At 39.0% G+C, this 20,980-nt stretch overlaps 2 protein-coding genes across 6 annotated transcripts in view; one reads left to right on the top strand and one right to left on the bottom strand.

Annotated features, from left to right (window-relative positions):
• The window catches only part of kntc1 (kinetochore associated 1), a 30,252-nt gene extending 16,981 nt beyond the window's left edge, over positions 1-13,271 (bottom strand). The window contains exons 1-34 of one of the 4 annotated variants that reach the window (XM_080893206.1): positions 13,130-13,271; positions 12,818-12,964; positions 12,587-12,707; positions 12,333-12,448; positions 12,075-12,150; positions 11,864-11,941; positions 11,730-11,764; positions 11,530-11,640; positions 9,553-9,646; positions 8,844-8,896; positions 8,652-8,764; positions 8,504-8,558; positions 8,315-8,413; positions 8,161-8,204; positions 8,010-8,072; positions 7,848-7,923; positions 7,271-7,396; positions 5,341-5,507; positions 5,122-5,233; positions 4,861-5,004; positions 4,716-4,772; positions 4,411-4,482; positions 4,161-4,280; positions 3,832-3,972; positions 3,647-3,742; positions 3,418-3,521; positions 2,950-3,052; positions 2,748-2,882; positions 2,520-2,639; positions 2,199-2,271; positions 1,940-2,007; positions 1,545-1,846; positions 1,250-1,422; positions 328-428 (exon numbers count right to left, since the gene is read on the bottom strand). In XM_080893206.1, coding sequence (XP_080749332.1) covers positions 328-428; positions 1,250-1,422; positions 1,545-1,846; positions 1,940-2,007; positions 2,199-2,271; positions 2,520-2,639; positions 2,748-2,882; positions 2,950-3,052; positions 3,418-3,521; positions 3,647-3,742; positions 3,832-3,972; positions 4,161-4,280; positions 4,411-4,482; positions 4,716-4,772; positions 4,861-5,004; positions 5,122-5,233; positions 5,341-5,507; positions 7,271-7,396; positions 7,848-7,923; positions 8,010-8,072; positions 8,161-8,204; positions 8,315-8,413; positions 8,504-8,558; positions 8,652-8,764; positions 8,844-8,896; positions 9,553-9,646; positions 11,530-11,640; positions 11,730-11,764; positions 11,864-11,941; positions 12,075-12,150; positions 12,333-12,448; positions 12,587-12,707; positions 12,818-12,955 — 3,486 coding nt within the window. In that variant the 5' untranslated portion in view covers positions 12,956-12,964; positions 13,130-13,271. Of the gene's footprint in view, positions 1-327; positions 429-1,249; positions 1,423-1,544; positions 1,847-1,939; positions 2,008-2,198; positions 2,272-2,519; positions 2,640-2,747; positions 2,883-2,949; positions 3,053-3,417; positions 3,522-3,646; positions 3,743-3,831; positions 3,976-4,160; positions 4,281-4,410; positions 4,483-4,715; positions 4,773-4,860; positions 5,005-5,121; positions 5,234-5,340; positions 5,508-7,270; positions 7,397-7,847; positions 7,924-8,009; positions 8,073-8,160; positions 8,205-8,314; positions 8,414-8,503; positions 8,559-8,651; positions 8,765-8,843; positions 8,897-9,552; positions 9,647-11,529; positions 11,641-11,729; positions 11,765-11,863; positions 11,942-12,074; positions 12,151-12,332; positions 12,449-12,586; positions 12,708-12,817; positions 13,005-13,129 lie in introns of all 4 variants that reach the window. The other 3 variants (XM_080893203.1, XM_080893204.1, XM_080893205.1) reach the window with 3 other exon arrangements.
• Positions 13,272-13,900: 629 nt separating this feature from the next.
• On the top strand, positions 13,901-20,670 carry rsrc2 (arginine/serine-rich coiled-coil 2). Of its 2 annotated transcripts, none has more exons than XM_080894095.1 (10): positions 13,901-14,037; positions 15,094-15,235; positions 15,544-15,584; positions 16,520-16,683; positions 16,874-17,005; positions 17,796-17,912; positions 18,814-18,899; positions 19,129-19,367; positions 19,482-19,571; positions 19,700-20,670. In XM_080894095.1, exons 1-10 carry the CDS (start codon positions 14,032-14,034, stop codon positions 19,883-19,885), a joined length of 1,203 nt encoding a protein of 400 aa, XP_080750221.1. In that variant the 5' UTR covers positions 13,901-14,031; the 3' UTR covers positions 19,886-20,670. The 2 variants fall into 2 exon arrangements, with proteins under 2 accessions (XP_080750221.1, XP_080750222.1); XM_080894096.1 differs by having other exon boundaries at positions 19,132-19,367.
• The last annotated feature ends 310 nt before the right edge of the window (positions 20,671-20,980 follow it).

The raw sequence follows: 20,980 nt of genomic DNA on the forward strand, positions 1-20,980 counted from the left end.
CCCGCTTACATATGGGAGCACGTTATTTGAAAATCTGTATATACCTTCCAGCATTGATGGTGCCTTTTCAGATATGCAAGCTGCCAATTCCATAGCACCTCAATCTCTGAAACTCTTTTTACAGAAAATCTTGTTACTGGCCTGTTGCTGTTAAGCCTTTTGCTACATCCTCCTCTTTTTGAGACATGTTGCTGTCATCAAATTCAAAACAAACTAATATTGTTTTTCATCAAGTCGTGAAAAGTTTCAGTTTAAACATCTGAAATGTTTTCTTTGTTCTACTGGTTTATGTGATTTACACTGGATGAGAGGTAGGAAGATACTGACCTTGACGATAAAGCCATAGTTGTCTGATAACTGACACTGATGATAGACATCCATAGCAAACCGTGTGCATTTGCAAAGCTCCAAACAATCCAGGAGAAGATCTGTAACAGTTAATACAAGATAAACCTCAGAATTTGCAAACTTGCAAATTATATGAAAAGGTAAGGGGAATAAGACACGTTATGCTCACTTAGACCAGTTGAAAAAATTCCTTCTTCTAGATGTTTTTTTACATCTTGACTCTCCCTTTAAGTTGATTTTGTGATTGGATGCCCCTCACAAACAGAAGATATTAAAAAGTGCATCTCTCAATGACGTCCTACAGAGTCATTTAGCATTCAGAGCAGGCTGAAGCCTGAGGTTTTGGCTTTAAGAGCATTCACACGTAATTTAACACTTTGATTTTAAATATGAACACCACCTCTGTACCAGTCATAAACACAAAAGACTACTGGTAGTGGTATCCCTCAGCCTCGAGTAGATACACATATGATATCATGTTGGACCTGCTACTTTGCTTCATTCTGGTTTATCACATTTAAAAATGTAAGTGTCTTTGTCACTTGCTCACCTACTCATCTAGCAGAGTAACCACAAAACCCCACCAGCCTTTGTTGGCTGAGGGTAAAAAAACAAAAACATCTCAACCAACTATATTTTCACTCTGTTGGGCTGAGGAAAGGCAGCTGCTTTAAAAAGACCAGACAAAGATAAGTGATAACTGTATTTTTTTTTTAATTTGTTTTAAGATAGTTAGGGTAAAAAAAATCCTGTCAAACTTTGATATCACGCATGTATTCACTTTTTACAGCAAAATATATTTTACAGTAAAACTATAGATCCAGGGCTGAGTCACTTTAGTGCAACTTTCACCTGTGTGAAATACTGTTGAACGTTTGTGATGCTTTCATGTGTTCTTTACCTGAATGACACACGGTGATAGCCTGACAGGCCAGATCATGAATCACTGCTGGCAAATCCATGTCATCAGGAAGCACCATGGGGACATCCGCCTCCAGCATATGGCATAACATCTTGGCAGCAGTAAACAAAACCTTCCCTGTGCTGCTGTTATAGTGGTGCTCATACAGCTCACTGAAAACATAGAGAGAAAGTGCAAATATGACTACAAGCAAGTTTTAAATGTTTAAATAATGCACCAGGTTTTTTTAAAAACCAAACAAAAAAGCTGGCTCTGTCAGTTTCTACATGCAAACCTCAGGATCTTGAGCGCCTTGTCAACTTTGCCAACTTTCAGAGCTCTCAAGGCCAAGTCGGACCACAGCTCCTGCTCGGTGCGCTGCAGCTGCCTCCCCAGACGGCGCAAACCAGCTTCTGTGGAGATCGTCTTGGTCTTGCCATCTGGATCGTTTGCTACAACTGGAGTTGTCGTGGCCTTCCCCTTACATGAACAGCGGCCACGGGTGTTTTCGTACGCTGTGATGTGATGTTCCTGGATCTGTTTTCGAATGTTTGGATCCTCATAGTTGGAGGGAGTGAAAAAAATATCAAAGTCCTCCTTAAGAAGAGAAAGATAATAAGTCTGGAGTTTAAAACAAAATCAAATAACAGATTTAGTAATGCTGAAAAACATTTGTTAAATGAAGCTCACCTGCAGGTGGGCGATCGCCTTGAACATGATGAGGTTGTTCTCACACTCGACGCTTTTTAGAGCATCATCTGCAATGAAACACGAGGCCCGGATTCACTCTTGAATAATCAGGTGCACATTTATTGCGTATCTTTTCAAAAAGCCTCGGATAGAAAACCAGTGTCACATCGTTTTAAACAATTTTAGCTCACAGAGACTTTTCTGAAACTTCCTTCAGTCAGCCAAAGAGCAGGAGGAACGAGTCATAAATATTACTTACGTTTTTGGATTATATGCAGGTATTTCAGAGTCTCCACCATCACCTGAGCTATCACCATCTGATGTTTCTTGTGCTATCAAAGAGGAAATTCAATTCAAACCAAATGATCATATGGTTACCATAACAACCTCCAATGTTTCCTGCTGCCATCTTAAGCTTTCGATTATAAGGTTATGCAGACGCAAAAGAAATTTAATGTTTGCAAAGGAAAGTTTAGCTAGAATGACTTCAATTCTTTTAAAATGCAACACTTTAATTGAACCTTAAAAATAAATAAGCATAAAATGCACTTCCACAAAGGTGACGTCTTCCCTTCTGTACCTCATCAGATATGTGTTCTTTGTCCTCCAGCTGCATCCTGGCCCACGATGTGAGACGCTCAATCACACACTCTGCCTCTGCAGAGGGCAGCTTCTTCAGGAGAGTCAAGATTTCCTCAGTCTGCAAAAAAACACAGTACAAAAAGTCCCATACAAAAATATCAGGAACACAGAAAAGCAAAATTAGTCAGTAACATGCGGTTAAAAACTCCTGTGAGGATTTACATACCTTGCTTTGGCCTATGAGGTGGATGACATACAGGTAATTTATCTGGGATGTTGGCAGTTTGTACGCCTCAGCTAACGTCAACGAGTCTTCCAAGGACATTGGCAAGTCTTGCTTGAGGATGTATCTAATCAGCGTCTGGGGAAAAACTGAGGTTATTTTACAGATAATAAGTTGCATATTACATAGAGCAGTCCGTACATACCATAATTTGGGTGCTGTTAGACAGGTTGAAGTTGCGGATGCCGTATCCCCTGAGAAGTTTCCTAATCTCCATCAGACGGTAGCTCTCCTTTAACAGCTCCTGTCTTTAAAAAAAAGAAAAGGGATTTTATTCAGTGTCTCACATTAACCTCCTAGGACCTGGTATCTACATATGTGGACATCACATTTTAGGTTGTCTAGACCACAATACTAAATTTTGCTCTACAAGGCCCAGATATCCACTTACGAGGACATTATACTGCCGCTGTTGTATTGAAATTTAAAACCAATGTCCTCATATGTGGATATCAGGCCCTTGTAGAGCAAAATCAGGTAAAAAGATAATTCTTTGTTTTTATATTCATCAGGTCCTAATCAGCACAAACAGCAATGAAAAGTTAAAAATGCATGCCATGAAAGAGTTCAGGTCTTAGGAGGTTAAGTGAAGGAGACAATGATATAATCATACTTTGGTCCATCCATCTCTAGGTACTGCTGGACCAGTTTTTCCACCACATTACTCCACGGTACCACAGCCTTCTGCATGATCTCCAGCACAGCATCAACCATCAGCTGGAAGAGAACACCATGATGTGAGATTTTACAGCTCCCACTGGCTGCTAGGCTGATTTTTCACTCAAATATTTGTGCACATTAATTGTCTCGTCGTGTAGCATGTAACAGTAACAGTCACCTACATCAGTGTCAGTCATGCAGCCGAGCACGGCCACTGCTTTAGCTTCCCATTCAGTGAAAAGTGTCGTGGTCTGAGAACTGCAGCGATCCAGCAAATCCTAGTGAAGATTAGGGGGAGAAACACAAACACCATTGAGTATTTGATAAACTAGTTCCTCATGTGCATGAGGTTGCAATGGAATTTTACCTTGATGTATTGCAGAAGTAGCTCATCAAAAGGAATCTTGTGTTCTTCAGTGTACGGCCTGATGCTGTTTTCCACTGTGGCGGCGATTAGCTCCGGAGCCGGCACTTTGTCCAGCATGAAAAATGCCACACTCCACACAGTCTTCTTTTAAATTGTGAAAGAAGATAACGCAGTAAACATCAAGAAAACACATCCTCTACAAAAAATAATGCTGCAGTAGCCAGCTTCAGAAGCTGGGGATCAGACCACCAGGGCCCCCACTCCTTGCCGCTGACCCAGACACAGCAACCGACCCCCTACAGCGGGGTAGATATTAAAAAAAGACAAACCTTTTCAAAGACCGAAAGGGAAAGTGAGCAGTTGTATTTCTGATGTAGGTCCAGCAGCTGACGTAGGTTGGACACCAGGGATTTGAGGTTTTCCACCTCTTCTACACAATTACTGTTATCCTTAAAAAACAAAAGAAACAAACAAAAAACAATCAATCAAAAAATTATCAGGAAATTAAACACAACATCATATTAATTAAGCTGCATTTTATTGAAACCGGTAGAGCCTAAAAACAAAACAAAAACCTACAGATTTCATCCATGTCCATAAAGAGGGCAGTCCAAGCACAGCCAGGTCCAACCCATTCTGAGGCCAAGCACGCTGAAAACAAATAATGTGCATTTAGTGCAAGACTTCTCAAAGGCCTATTCTGAGACAGGGAAATATCTGTGTCCACTTAACAACATAATAAGGTAAAGCTGAAATACGTTTCCCAGTTTATATAAATAAGTCCATATAAGAACTCATTTAAATTAGAGGTCTCTAAAGTTGTGGATGACTTCAGAAGCCTGGTTTTATTTAATCATTTCAGATCAATATCCTTTTGTCTTTACCTTTTCTGTTAGCTCCAGATTTCTTGCTTTCTGCTCGAGCCACTTTGCCAGGATTCTCTGCAGGGATATGGCGGCAGTGTCTTTATTAAGCATACCACTATACGTTAGAGACAATAGTATTTAGGAATGCAGGACTGTATCCTACCTGTCCTTGTGGTAACACTCTCCTCACAAAGGGAACAAAAACTGTCTTGAACCACAGGCAGAGATCCTGTGAGGGCAGGTCCTCTGGGATGGCACTGAGGATGGCTTCAAGGCTGCTCTCACCGAACTTGGTTGCAATCTGGCCCTGTCACAAAACATCGCAACACACCTTAACGCCATTGCCGAAACAATAACCACTGTTTTTGATTTAATGATGTACGAAAAGTTTCTACACATATAAATGTGGTGATATAATAATGACCTCATATCTGAGCCAAAGAAGCTGTGCACCCTTCATGTCTCCTTCTCTTAGATGGCATAGGATGTCTCCGAGATCATCAGTGCTGTTCAGAAACTCAATCCAGGCGATTCCACTGTGGATGGTAAAGTAACCAACTAAAACCACTCAAAATTGTACTCAAACAAACAAACTCTGTATAACAAAATAATTCAGAATTGGACACTAAGACATTGATTTTACTTGAATTTTTCCACACTGTGGAGGCTGCAGAAGGTGGCCAGTCTGGCCAAGGCCTCCTGGATCTGTAAAGAGGAGTATCGCGTGGCAGCGTGGTTTAGCATCTTCTCTGCTGTCTCAAAGGTCGGCCATGGGGCCTTGAGGCAGTATTCCACCACATACTGCTCATCCTAGACCACGTGAAAAAATACATATATATAAATAAACAGTTGCTACTCAATAACTACTCAAGAAATGAACATTCTTTCATTTTTATCATAGTTTCATTTAATAGATAGAGACAAATATCAACCAAACATCCGGGATGAACACATTACATAAAAATTTACTTTAATTTGCATGTTACTGAGTGAAATATGTATTTAATCTCTAACCGAAATAAGCCCTTGTTAGGAAGCACAGCAGTTAAGATGTTTCTTGTTGTTGGTCACCAGGCCTTCCACACAAAAATTAGGGATTTTGGCTCCTCTTTACAGAAACTCTCTAAATCCTTTAGGTTTCTTGTTTCAGCAGATTTAGCTAGGCCACTGAATGACCTTAATGTGCTTCTTCTTTAGCCACTCAATTGCTGCAATGGTGGTGTGTTTTGTTTCCACCTCTGTGCTTGACTGTGGAGATGGTATTCTTTGGGTCACACTCACCATTTCTGTTCAAACAAGGTGGATCAAGTTCATGCCCAAGAGCTTTAGTTTGGTTTCATCTGATTACACCACTTCCTGCTGCTCCCATGTAGTTCTGGCCAGACTGATCACCTTTCTCGCGATTATCCTCACATCATGAGATAAAACCTTCCATGGAGCTTATATACAGCTTTATATTTTTTTCTCCATTTACAACAAGTGTTTTTGAAATCAATTGACTGACACAAGAAATCAGAACTCTGGCTGGGCTGTAGGGAATCAAATCCTTATTTCACTCTATGACATGAAAATCAATGTATAATGTTTATGTAATGTCTTTTTTTCAAACTTACAAACTCAGCAGGGGATCAAATAGGGCGATATGACCAAAATCTCATATCCCGATATAAGAATTCTATCGTCCGATAACGATATAAATCATAAAAATGTAACATTTTCTGTAAATTCTGTGAATCTTGGGCAGCTCGTCTTGCGGGAAGTGTTTCCAGCTGCGCGTCATGTAGCTGGAGTCGAGTGTTTTAACCGATGCATGAAACTATACATTTTTAGACATAAGTTGTAACGGCCGCCGTTTTCTTTGTGAGTATTTATTACACGGCGTGCTGCGGGGAAAAGCCTGTTCTAACGGTTGAGTCTAAGGTTTATTTTTTAGCACCTGGCGGCTCTTTTTTACTTCTCATCCGTAAATAATCTGCTCTTTCACGTGATTCAGTTTATTTTGAAAAGTCTCAACAGGATCTTGAGCTTTATTGTGAAAGGTTTATGTGGAACATAAACAAGCGGACACGCGATGGTGTTACCGTCGTTGTTGCTAACCACAACGCATAAAAACAGGCGCTTGTCCTTCCGTAGTGTGGTTATATAAAATATAGGAGAAAGAGAGAACTTTAAGAAATTAATACAGCCACTACAGTGACCATCAAGACGATAAAAAAAATATTGCCGTAAACAATTTATTTTGCGACACCATGAAACAAACGATAGCGTAAATTGAAACGATAGACGTTTTTATATCGTCATCCGATATATATCGTTATATCGAACAGCACTAGGATCAAATACTAATTATTTCCCCCACTGTAGTTATATGAATATTCTGTAACAGTAAATTGACACCAGATTAAAAAGAATAAATAAATAAAATGCTGGCGGCTGCCAGTGCTACACCTCAGCCTCCATTTTCAAAGTCCTACGTCACCTCATTCTGGGGATCTTGCATTCACAAACTTGGGTGTCCACGCAACTTGCCCAATCACCTGGCAGGGTGATGACAGTACTGTTATAATACTCACTGTGATCTTCATCAGGTTTGTCTTGGCTTCTTCGACCAGTTCAGACCACACATCCTCTCCATAACCGCCCACTGATGCAGAGGCCAGCTGCTCCAGCACAAAGTCAAGCTTCACCTTATAGACAAGCTGAACAAAAACAGGAGTGCTTGTTGTATTCAGCACTGATTAGGATGACAAAATACTATAAGAAGCACCGCTCATCTAAAGCGACAACAATAGATACTGAAAACCAAAACCTCAGAAATCCAGCTAAATATATTGTGTGGTGCAAGTATAACCACTTAAAAATGACAAAGCCAATCTTCAATTATGCCTGCTGCTGAAGTGGTAGTTTAAATTTAGTCTCTGCACACACTGGCAAAACAAACAAACACGAAAAACTCCAGCACACAGACAACAGACTTATGTGTATCGGCTCTCAGTCTTAATCAGGGTCTGCATTGAAGAGCACCTGTCAGATCATTTGTCAGAGCCATGCAACGCTTCCCACCTTCATCATAAAATATTACATCTGTTTTTAATTCATAATGATCTATAAATCACAAATCTAAGCTTGTAGTTACACAAACTCAATTACCTCTAAATCCAGCTCAAATGTGATGGCAAACTTTTCAGCCTCTTCAAACATGTGTTTGTGAAGAAGCCTGCTCAGCCTAGAAATGAAGAGTAGTCACATTAAGTCAAATTACATCAACATCATATAGACTATAATGTCATAAACTTGAATTAAATTAGGTACCTGTTTTCAGGTAAAGCCTCTGTGAAGGATCGAACAACCACAGAAGCGACTGGCTCGCTTCGACTATTTGAAGAGCAAGAAAAAAAGTTTAATGTTTGAACGGTAAGCAAAGGCCGATCATCACAATAAAACTCACTCAGACATAGCCTACCTCTCTGGGTTCTCACAAATCCCCTCGACTAAATAAAATGCATCCTGGAATTACAGAAAAAAAAGGCAACCAACTTTAACATGAAGAAATCTCAACAGACAGAAATTGCAGCAGCAAAATTAATGTAACGCTTTACTTTGTGTTGACTGTTTACCATGTTTATTTTTGTGTGGACGAGACAGGAGACAAAGGAAACATCCAGAGAGTAGCAAACAGTCATAGAGGGCAGGAATCGTATTTGCAGTGAGCTGATCTGAAAAATTCAAACCCAACATAACGAGTTCAGAGCAGATCTCTGGGAAATCATCCGTTAAAGCTTCTTAAAACTGATTTGTACTTCTACCTGACTGTTGTCTTGCTTTGTCAGCATGATCATCTTCATGCTGCCTTTATCTTGGCTGTAATACACACGTGAATGAACATTTTCAAAACTGTTTTAACAAACAGTACATGTTCACAGTTACAGTATGTTGTAAAACAGTGATACGTACGCCACCATGGAGGCAGAGCCACATTCTGCAGTGAGCTGAAAGTCGTGAACGGCGAGTTCTGGCCAACAGTGAATCATGACAAGAAAGTGCAGATCCCAAAGACTCAGAACATCCTGAGACACAAGGATAGATTTCAAACTCAAATTCTGATTCCTCTAAAAGTTCGAACTGTTTTACAAAGCAGGATCTCACCTCAGTGTCGAGGATGTACAAAAGGTTATCCACCACCACCATCTTCCTTACACCTGCAAAGACACAAAAACAGCTCCTAAAATCATCACTTCTTAAATCAGCATTAGATTCAACATTTTGCTTATATAACCATGGATTTCTCTCTGTGAAACAAACGGCAGTGGATGGAGCAAAGTTTGCTTTTCTTCACGTCTGAGTTTATTGATGAGGTTGATGAAGTACTCCTGCTCGCTTTTTCCCAGTAAAGGTTTTTAATGGTGTTCACGGGAACAGTGCTGCTGTTTTGGATACTAGAAACACGTTTTCTTTCTCCCCACCTGAGCGTCACCACCTTGGTAACAGCTCTGCCTCTTTGCTCTTCACGGTGTATACCGTAAACAGACTCCGGCGCCACATTAAACTGTGGTGGCCCGTCATCACTGCTGCTGTGTTATCAGTGTTTCTGTTTCAAACTAGGGACTGTGTGAACTTAATGTTGTCACTTTTTATTCACACGCTGCTCCGAAATAAGTTTCTATTTGCAGGTCTGTTTTTAGTCACAAATGTGGGTGAAATGTTCAGGTTTACATCGTTTATTACAACAGCAGCCTACAGAGCCGTGTGCTAAATGAAGCATTGAAGCAGAATCTAATTATTCTAGTTACTCAATGAATCGTTGCAGCCCTACTTCCAAAAAAAACAAAACAACTTGGGAACTAAGAGCACTTACCCGGAATTAAGCTCCTGTCGACGGTCTGAGCAAAGCACATCTTAGCTTGATGAGGGTCCATCCTCCAGTGAGTCAAAACATTTTCTTTATCCCCCTGTCAAGATGAAAATATTGTTGTACATGATATAATGAAACGCTTGCTTTATGTTATATGAGGACTATCAAATATTTAAAATGCACTGACAAAACTGTGAGCACGAGGCAACTGATTTAGAATGACTCTGATTTAAAGACATATACACAGTCATGGCCTATGTGAATGTTTTTTTGTGCAGCACAACAATGCTTCCACGCACATATTTCTAAATGAGGATCAATGAGTTCAGTGTACGCACATGGCCTCCAATTCACCAGAGCTCAGTTCTATTGAGCACCTTTGATATGCGGTAGAAAGTCACATCATGCATATGCAGCTGACAAATTTTCAGCAACTGTGTGATGTTATTATGTCACTATAGATCAGGGCCCGTATCCCTAAAGATTCTGAGAATCCTCTCAGAGAGCTCCTAACTTAACCTAAAAATTCCTTGCCAGGAGTTTTAGCTTAGAAGTGATTCCAGAACATTTTCAGTGAACTCTGAGCAAGGAATGGATGGAAAATCCTATCTTAGTGAGGAGGTGTGGTTGACCCCGTTGCTAGGTATGAGTCATCATTTCAAAAGCCGTGATTGGTTGATCCTACAAGTTTGATGGAAATGAGCTTTTGGTGATAATGAGCAAAGGATGTACCCTCAAATCAATAAACATAATTATACACTCTAATCTTATGCTGACTGTAATTGTAAATAATATTTCACATTCAAGAAAATATCTGGAAAATGAATAGTAAGCTGTAGGGGTTATAGCCTAACATTAGAATCTAAAATATGTGAAAACTTAAACTCATTACACCCTGTTCAAATAATGATTTGTGTCTTATTTGCTCATATTAATATCCTAGCTGACATATTTTGTACTTTCACTCCCATATGGACCCTGTTGAAAACAAGATGGCCTATCTCAAGAGGCTGTCCTTAATGAAGTAGAAATCACAACGTTACAAGTCCAGTGTGGTCTTAACGAGGGTAACACGGCTCAGCTTTTAGCAATGTCTGTGATTGCAGACCCAAGTCATCACTGCTGCATTGTTGCATTTTCCCGGTTGCCAAATACCTCGGGGTTGTGATTACTTTCGTCTCCGGTGTAATAGTGTTGTGGCGTCGAGTTGGTGAAGTAATTGCATCTCTAAGGAGATCCACCACAAACATGATTCCTGCACGATCCAATCTGTAGCGTCTCAATAATTCCCTGTCATCCAGTGTTTGCAGGACATCTCTCCTGCCTCTTCTGTTGGCCATTTTGTGCAGCTGCTTAGGGGAACTCCTAAGCCACTAAAAGTCCTCTTCCCTGCTCTTAGCAGATCTTGCCTTAGGAGCCCTTTTAAGCGTTAGGAATCTTGAGGAATAGCTTTTATATTAACTGGGATTGTCGTGTCACTTTTAGGGGAAATTCTAAGAAAACGTCATGACTCTGAGAATTTTCTTAGAATTTGGCCGCTAGGAGCCACTTTTTGCACAAAGATTCTTTAGGGATACGGGCCCAGATCTCTGAGGAATGTTTCCAGCACCTTGTTGAATCTGTGCCGCAAAGAATTCAAGCAGCTCTGATAGCAACAGGGGTCTAACCCAGTCCTAGCAAGGTGTACCTAATAAAATGTCCACTGTAAACTTGCCATTAAAAATGGTTTTAAACTTGCAGTATTTGGAAAAGATTTTGAGTCATTTGCCATTAAAAAGTGTAACTTTTGCTGGTATGAGACCAAAAGTAAAATGAAATACAGACAGCCGGACAGAATGACTAAAACATATCTGAAACACTATAAGGTGTTACAATCATTTCTTAAAATTCTTTCAATATGCTTCCTTTATCATGTAACACTTATCTCAGAATTGTAGCTGGAAGTCAAATTAATGAAACTTGACACTGATAGACACTGACCCCAATCATCAGGTGGACTTCATGGCCCAGACTGAACATCACTGCTGTGCTACAACCCTCCTCATGGTAATCCTTGGTGGAGTAAAAATCTATCTTGATCAAAGACTGGAGCTGAAACAGAGAAATACGTGACTATTTCTGCGTTGCTGAAAGAAAAAAAATTTGCTTGTGCATAAAAAGAGCTTTTGACCTTAACTTACCTCCTTTAGAGCTCCGACATCCATTTTATCAATAGCTGGAATGACAAAGGACAGAAATCAAACAATGGCTTTGAAAAACAAACAAACAAACAAACAAAAAACTTAGCAGATGTGGGGCACACAAGTTTTTATACCTGACTCAATTTTTGCCAAGGAAAGGTTTGTAATGTGGAAAAAACCATCCTTAATGAGAAGGAACATGTGGTACATTCCTGCCAATAATAAACACACAACATGAAAAACCCCCCAAAAACAAACAAGCAAACATAAACCTGACATGGCAGCTAGAGCACTGCTTCTACATCCATTTATATATATATATATATATCACTCTTCTCATATCACCTGAGGATGCCTTGTCTTCATCCATGATGAGATAGCAGTAGGTTTTCTTATCTCCATTTGGTTTCTCAACCAAAGCCTTCAATTTCAGAGGATACACAACATGTTAATGATGTAACACTAAATGCATCACCAGGGTTTAGTTTTTACTGCTGCTACTGTCCTGTATACTTTAGCTTTATTATTCAGACATGCATGAGACTAGATAAGATTAGATAGGATAAGAGTTAAGGCCTTAAAGATGAAAACAACCACACACACCCGGGTTAGGAGGATCCTCTTTTGCGGAACGTAGATCAAATGAAGGTTTCCATTTCTTTCACAAACTACCAGAAACTTTCCCTTCAGGCACACGTCAATGGCGTCCACATCAGTTTCTGGAAAAGAAAACCTTTGTTTATTTATACTTTTTTTTTTAAAATGTATATTTATTTATACTTTACAGATGCCTCAAAACGATTTTCAAAGAGATTTTTATGGCTGACTTTTTATGCAGCCACACAAATGATGCTTACCAAAGTTAAGGAGCAGGAGGATGCTCTGATAGCTTTGATCAAACAGGATGACTGTCCTGTCAGCAACAATAAAACTCCAGTTTGAGCCGCTCGAGGACGTGAGATTAGGATCTGCCTGCACCTGTAAAAACCCAGGTTTACTAAACCATGCTTAAAACACTAATACAGGCCCAGGAGTCTTTGCCACAAACCCCTTGGCATGAGTGTGTGGTAAATATTTACATCAGTCACCTCATTAGCACTGGAGACTTTGACCAACGTGTCCACCTGATACAGGCCACTGCTGTTTTCCTCCCGGGACACACCATCGAAACGGACTGTATTTGTATCTTCGTTGGTCAGAAGTTCGACTTCACTCCACAGCGCCATTTTCAGGAGCTGATATAGGAGAGGATATCTTAACTTGCCTAGCCGCAAGCTGTCATTAATCAGGTTATAATACCAATGCTAGCTATTTAGCAGAGATTTACAAATAACAATAAAATATAAGGCAAAAAATTGAATTACTTTTTTATTAAGGAGATATAACCGACAGCAACTCACCAGTTTACTGTAATACTTAAACAGTTATAGCAGAGAGAGCCGACATAACGCCACCGTGTTTAGCTTTAGAATTTGGCGGGTTGATGCAGGTTGTTAGGATTAAGTTGTTTGTGGTGATTGTTCCCAGAGTTGTGCCTGTCAGATGCAATATCATTACAGTAAAAGGTAAAAATCCAGAGCTTTCTGTTAGTTTAGGAGTAGCATCCCACGCGACACTCGGTAATCTATTATAAAATGTTCAATGCAATGTGTCTATGATCCAATATGGCTCATTTAAATGTTTAAGATAATTTGACCTGAGATTAAGAGACGCCTGAAAGGCTAAATCGAGGATAAAATCTAACAAATATAGAGGCGGGGCATTGCAGGAATATCCGGCGAGTCTTTTGTGTTGCCAGGTTTGGTGATTTATGGCCGCATTTGACGCAATGCTTAAACTTTAGGACTCATATGACCATGTTTACATTTTTACAAAAAACGTGTATTTTTTAAAGAACATAACAACAAAATAAATAAATGCAACAAGTTAAAAAAGAATAAGACAAAAAGGATTATAAGAATACGACTATATGTTTTTGTAATAAATGTTTACTGGGTGTATAACCAATGACTATATAAAAATAATTATGTCTTACAGTATTATACTATTTGTTTTTGTATTGCAGTCAAAGTATATTATTATTATTATTATTAGTAGTAGTAGTAGTAGTAGTAGTATTTCGTTTCTTAAGTTTGGCATTTACCTGAATCAGGGAGTCAAGAGGCTACAACTGGCAACCCAGATCAGATAAGCTGAGCTAGTCAAAGGGCCTCAGCAGTAAGCTACCTCTCTACCTTTTCGTCTTCGTTCACAAAGGCAGCAAGAAAATCGAATTTAGGCACAAATATTATACTTCAATATAATGTCGGTAAGTATTGTCGTGTTATTGTAATGTCGTACGTATATGGGTTTGATAGCCACTTCGTAATTTTAGTGGAAGTTTTCGGTTGTATTCATGATATTTTTCTCTTAAAGATGGCGCCTAGCGTGTGTTAGCTTAGCGGTCGAGCTAACGATAAAATTACTCCAAATATCACTGCGGTGAAGGCATAAAGAACGAAAACGGAGAGATTTGGCTGCCGTAGATTACGTGATGGGTTTCGAGCTATTCATTTAATGTGATCACTAGAATCCACACGTTTAATCCAATACAATAGCAACACAGTAGCACAAATGACTGATATGGCTAACTATGAATTAACACTGCAGTGACCCATGGTATGTCTCATCTGCTGAAATGACTGCACTTTGAAAACGGCTGTGTTTTAGTCTACGTGAGCCACACAATAAAAGGCATTAGTATTGAAGGATGTTAAATAGGTACTACAGTATGTTAATAAATGCTGAGCAATACTTAAAATAAAAAGCATAAAATAAAAATAACGTTGTGCCTGTGGACTACACAGCCTTACATTCCCTCCTTACTGCAACTGCATTAATGTCTGCGACATACATATTTTGATTATCGAAAACCTTCAGAATAACAGGGAAATCTTTGTTAATTAAGGCAACTTTATGCACACTGGTGTTGCTTACATGCGTAATCAATGTCTAATGTATTTATTAGCGTTAATACATTAGACAGAAGCTCTATTTGTCTGTCCAAATCATCCTGTGCATGTTTTGAGTATCACAGAAAATCCGGGCTGTACTTTAAGGGGTTTTTAATGGCACCAAATAGGCTTTTGAGGGTAGTTACCTATGTAATCAAGTGCTTTTATTGTATTACAGTTCTACTGTTTTGTTTTTTACTTTAGTGAAAAGCCAAAACCACATGCATTTTACTACTCAACAAACCCCTGATCAGTTTTACTCATAGGCCATGAGTTATAGTAGATAACAGTTCTTTAGATGTATAAAATTTACTTAACTCCAAAGAACTTCACTAATTAGTTCCTGTTGTGATTTTGCATGTTTGTTTCAGGTGAGTGACAACGACTCTGTTGACTTGACCAGATCTGGCTCCCCAGTTCATCACAGAAAAAGACATATGGAGTCATCAAAGTCCCCCAGAAGCTCCAAACACCACCATTCACGGTCAAGGTCACGCTCCAGGGACCGAAAACGTTAGTATTCAGTTCACAAATGGCACAAAAAAATGTCACATATGTTCGAGCTCTAATACAAAATTTTGTTACATTCCCAGTTTAGAGGTAACCTAGACAAAAAAAGATTGGAAGCACAAAACAAAAACAATAAACTAAAGTTTCTGATGATCCCTAGTAGTGGTGGGCAATTTAGTCTCAACATTACCAAATTTGCTAAGAGTTAATCACACATGTGAAATCTGGTCTACTTTACACACTGGCTTCATCTGGCTTGATCATCTTGTCAGACTAACAAATTTAATCTGAAATATGCTCTGCTTTTACAGGTGACAGAAAGTACAGACGCAGTCGCAGCAGGAGCAAAGAGGTAATTAATATCTTTGTTTCTATAGTTAGAAACGCATTTGATGTGATTTTAAGGACCCTAAGTTATATTCCTTGTTAGTTGTAAGTCAAGGTGAGTATGTTTTCTTAGGTTAAATGAATTATAATAGTGAAATAAGAAGTGAAATTAAGAAGTGAAATAAATGGCGATGGGCTTGCTCACGTGGAAAGGGTCTTTTCTTTTCTTTTTTTACCCTCGTTGTGCTCTGATTTCTCAAAGGAAGCTTTTGTCCTTGGTGATCTGTCATTGTTTGTAACCATCGTAAATGGTGAAGACTAGTTTTTCTCCTTTTTATTTTTTGTTAAATCCTGTGTGGAGATCACATGATAACATTTCTACAATAAATCATACTCAGCGTGCTAATGCACGAAGAGACTGAACAGAAGACCCTGCTGACATAGCAAAATAATATGCCTACTACTGGGACAGGTAACTATCTGCCATTCAAACTCCTCTTTGTCACACATTATGAGTAGAAAGTTGGATTAACTGTTGCATCTCTTGCAGCTGGGGATGGGCATAATTAATCTAATTAAACTGAAATTGAATCCAAACACGATCAAATGTGTGGGTGTAAGGAGTAAGTTGGATGCCCGAACCTACATCAGCCTTTCAGCGGGCACAAACTAATTTGGTTTGCGCTCAGTTTTTGTCATCAAATTGGGGGAAAAAAATCTCCTTAAAGTGTTTCCTCCTCCTAGCTTATTGAATAAAATGACAACTTGCTGGTCCCTGTTTGCCCACACTTCTCTAAGTTCTCTAAGAATGACATTCTGTAATTTTTATGGAAGTGGGTTTGAAATGACAAGGTTTTATTCAGCTTGTCAATTTTATTACATACCTTATGGTCTAAGCCATGGTACTAACTCTTTTTGTTGCACTATTTTCCTGAAAGAGACAACTTCTTCTTAAAACAGGCACGAAAGAGGGACTCTGAGAAGCCATCAAAACCACACAGAAAAACAGATGAGCCGCAAGACCAAGAGAGACTTTCGGCAGAGAACGGAGAGGAACGTTCCAGGCGCAAGGACAGGAAGTCTTCAAAGGGCCGGAGCATGTCCAGGTCACACTCCAGAGAGAGGTCAGTCTGCTCAGTAAAGTAAGACGGCAGCAGGTCTCCATACTTATGACAAAGAAAAATGCAAATTGATTAGAATTGCTAGCTGTAGCTTCTGGATGACCTGAGTCATTTATCAAACTTTGAGAAGAAAAACGTGCCAAGAAATACAGAAATGCCTGCATTTGTTTCATGTCATTAATGTTGCTTTCAGACGGCATCACAGCAGAAGTAGGGACAAGCGGCGATCAAGATCACGCAGCCGAGACAAGAAGAAGAAGGCCAGGTCTCGCTCGGGTTCAAGGACCAAACATCGTCACCATAGCAGAAGTCGCAGTAAGAGCAGGTGGGCTCAGCTGAAATCGCGCCGTTTCTTATGCCAATGAAGTGCTTTTGAACTTTTGTCTTAGATTTTACATGTTATTAACCCTTGCGTAACTATTTTTAAATCCCTGTAGAACTGCTAGCGCAATAAAAAAAATTTTTTTTTGCATATGAAACGGAGGAGTTGTACTTACATCTTATGCCATCAGCTTGCTCTAGGTCACAGTTTCCATCCACATATAGCTTTGCATAAAACTGGTGTTTTTAAAAGTCATGTTTAACTTTATGCTTTTCTGTATAGTTTCCGGGATGCTTAGAACTCAAATTGCACTGCTGGAAATAGTTTTGTTTTTGTTTGTTTTTTGCAAATTTGCATTATAATATATATTTACGTTTTTCCTGCAGTATGTAAAAATTGGTGTATTTCAAAAATAAAACTATGAAGATACTCAAAATAAATTTCCTGTGGTGGGAAACTATTTTGTGCAACTTTTTGTATTTATAGTTTTGAGGGATAAACCTCTTAAATTTCTCTAACTAGAAATGTTTATTTAAAAAATATATATAAATTTAAAAAAAATTGTAGTTTATTGCACTTTTTTTTGCAATTTATGCAGTTAATATGCACTTATTGCATACATATTATTAAGATTTGGGCTATAATGGTTGTATTGATGTATAGCAACTTGAAATTCTCCAGCATGTAAAAATATAAAGATAAGCTCTGGCAGACTTGGTTCTTTGCTAAGTCTTAAAGGGTTAAGAGTATGTTAGTTGGCTGACTTGGTTTTTGGTTTGTTTTCTATCTCCAGGGAGCATAAGAAAAGGACTGAAAAGGTGCGCAGGAAGAGCCGAAGCAGGACTCCTAGTCCACCCGCCTTCCGAGGCCGAAACACAGCCATGGATGCTCAAGAGGCCCTAGCAAGAAGGTAAGAAAACGGCTGACGGGAAATGTAGACCTTTGATGTTTGGCTTTAAACCTGTGATTTAAAAAAATAGATTTAAAGCGCAGCCCAATAAGTAAGGCTTTTGTTACTGAATCTCAGGTGCAAGTTTAATATCGCAGTTTGTGGTTACAGTCAAGCTTCTCATTCATGTTGCACTTTTTACTAATGTTGTTCATAAAAGTTTGAAATGATGATGGCTGGTTTCAGCATTCATGGTTCCAACAAAAGGCGCTAACTTTGGTAGCAGAAAGTGAGCTTAGAGAAGCTTTAGCTTCATCAGATCACTATCAGATGTGCAGGAAGACATTAAATGGAGTTTAAATCTTGCTGGGTTTGATGATGGAGTTTGATATGCAGAAACTCAAAGAAACTTAAAGGTAGTTACATTATCTAGAATAGAATAGAATAATCCTTTAATTGTCCCACAAGGGGAAATTTGGTTGTAACAGCAGCCAGAAAGACACACATACAACAAACAGGACACAGAACAGAAACATACACAATTTTTCTTACATATTTACATAAAGGACAATGGTTACTATAAAGAGTGTACTGTACAGTTATTAAATTAAATAAAATTTAAAAAATCTGTAAATAGGATTAAATTCATTAAGTGAGACCAGCTCCTTAAGTTCCTGATGCAACCCTAAAGCGAATTGTGTCTCCTCCTGAGATTAAACTGGGAATCTATTATTTGTTAGTCAAATGGAGCCACTGGTTAAACACACTGGCCTTTTTGGTAGCATCAACACTCCCCCTAGTGGTCTACAGTATGGCTCTAAGTTGGAAAAGTATCCTGGTGTCTTTTTACCATTATGGTTTACGTGTAGGTCAAGATCTTTTGTTCATTTAACCCAAAATGGTCTCCACTCTTTTTTTCCAGGCTGGAGAGAGCAAAGAAACTGCAGGAGCAGAAGGAGAAGGAAATGTTTGAGAAACAGCAGCAGCAACAACAGGAGATCGCTGCAGGTGAGAAGTGCTAACTGTGCACAAAGTAGAAACTTTAGCGCCTGAATCAATTTTATTTATATAGTGCCAAATCACAACAACAGTCGCCTCAAGGCGATTTATATTGTAAGGTAGACCCTACAACTATACATACGAGTCAAGATTCAGTTCATCAGGATGGTCTGTGTTTTGTTTTTTTTGTTTTTTTTGTTTTCTTTTCTTTTTGTTTTGTTTTTTTTCCTGCCAGCAGCAGCTGCTGCAGCAGCTGTCTCAAACCCCGCCCTCAACGTCGCGGCTCTCCTGGCCTCTGGGACGCAGGTCACACCTCAGATCGCCATGGCAGCACAGATGGCAGCCCTACAAGCAAAGACGCTGGCAGAGACTGGTATTGCTGTTCCCAGCTACTATAACCCATCCGCTGTAAACCCCACGAAGTTTGCAGAGCAGGAGAAGAAGAGGAAAATGCTATGGCAGGGAAAGAAGGATGGGGTAAGAGCTGGTTTATTTATTTATTTTCTTCTTCTTTAACTTTTGAAAAGATGCCATATTTATCATGTTTTCTTTTGACTTTGTTTTGGGGTTTTTTTTCTTTTCTTTTCTAAGGAGAAGTCCCAAACAGCCGAGTTGTGGGAGAAGCTTAACTTTGGAAACAAGGACCAAAATGTTAAATTTCGCAAACTGATGGGTATTAAAGTAAGTAGAGCTGTTATTTTTATCAGCTTTTTGTACCAAATCCACAACTTGCAACTTTTTTTTTTCTTTTTTTTTTTTTTTTTAAGCTACAACTTGTCAAATTTAAACCAAATGTTTTGCCTCTGCAGGGTGATGATGATGTGGAAGCTGCCAAACCACTGAACGATGATGGGATGAAGACACTTCAGAAGCAGGAGGAGATGTTTAGGAACCTCGATGTTCAGTATGAGATGGCTCGCTCTCAGACGCACACTCAGAGAGGAATGGGCCTCGGCTTTTCCTCCTCGTTCTCACGTGGGATGGATTCCATGTAGTGCCAAACTTGGCTGTTGTCGCCACTCTCCTGATCATACAGGACTCCCAATTCATTGCTAGCCCTCAAGCTTGCATGGATGTTGCTCTGAACATGTAATTTATTTAAAGGCAAAGGTCTCACATATTGGAACATTGTAAATATCCAGTTGCTGAGTTTGTCTCAGTGTTTATTAATCTGTACATCTCTGGAAGAGGAGGCATCATTTTGATGGGCTGATGCTGGATAAAAGTACATATGTTTTGAATAATGTAACTTTTTTTAAAAAAAACAACTCATATTGATGTGATTGTTTGAACATAAACTGAATATGTGGTTCAAGTGGACACTGTTTACATCAATTTAGCAAAAGGTCTGAGGTCAAAGTAGCATAATCGGAATCCTTTAGTTTGTCTTCTCCTGACTGGCAGAAACGACTTATATAAAACACAGTGTGTATTTTCTGTATTAGAGGCTGGGTTGTAATACACGTGGTCTTCTGAAAGGTCCTGCAGAGAGATTAGCCGGGAAGAGTAAATGTGTTTCAAATGTTCTTTAAATAATCTAGTTTTGTGTCTTAAAAAGTTTTTATAACACATCACAGCAATTCATTTTATGTGATATGGGTGGGTCATAACATGCTTCAGATTAAGGGGATGCTGGGAAAGTAACAGTACTTACAATAACCAGTGTTTTCTATTTATTACTGTCTTAATCCACCCTGATTTGTTTATATTTTGCTTCCAAGGAGCCACTTAAAGCTCTTGAGGATTTCTCAACGTCTTTTAAAGATTTCTTTGGACACTGGTTGCTTTTTCACTCATTTTCAATCCAGGCCTTGTACCCAACCATTTTCAGAGGATTGTCTTTTTATTGTGAAGCCACTTAACTCTCCAAGCATAACAAACTGCGTAGAAATGTTGCTACGGGAATAGGGACTGTAAATTAAGTAATAAAATGACTCAACCTGACTGACTGCACACAAAACAGAAACAAATACATGTGCTGGAAAAATACACAGTACAACTGCATTAATGAGAAAAAATATATAAAACCAAATTAATATGAATTTCCATGAGATCAGGTTTTTTGGTGAGTGTTTTAAAATATAAACCAC

The sequence above is a fragment of the Rhamphochromis sp. 'chilingali' genome, assembly GCF_963969265.1.
Source record: "Rhamphochromis sp. 'chilingali' genome assembly, chromosome: 10".
Taxonomy (NCBI): Eukaryota; Metazoa; Chordata; class Actinopteri; order Cichliformes; family Cichlidae; genus Rhamphochromis; species Rhamphochromis sp. 'chilingali'.

Coding starts and splice junctions, on each gene's coding strand:
- rsrc2 (XM_080894095.1), top strand. Junction 15,236..15,543: donor ACGCTCCAGGGACCGAAAAC/GTTAGTATTCAG, acceptor CTGCTTTTACAG/GTGACAGAAAGTACAGACGC. Junction 19,368..19,481: donor GGCAGGGAAAGAAGGATGGG/GTAAGAGCTGGT, acceptor TTCTTTTCTAAG/GAGAAGTCCCAAACAGCCGA.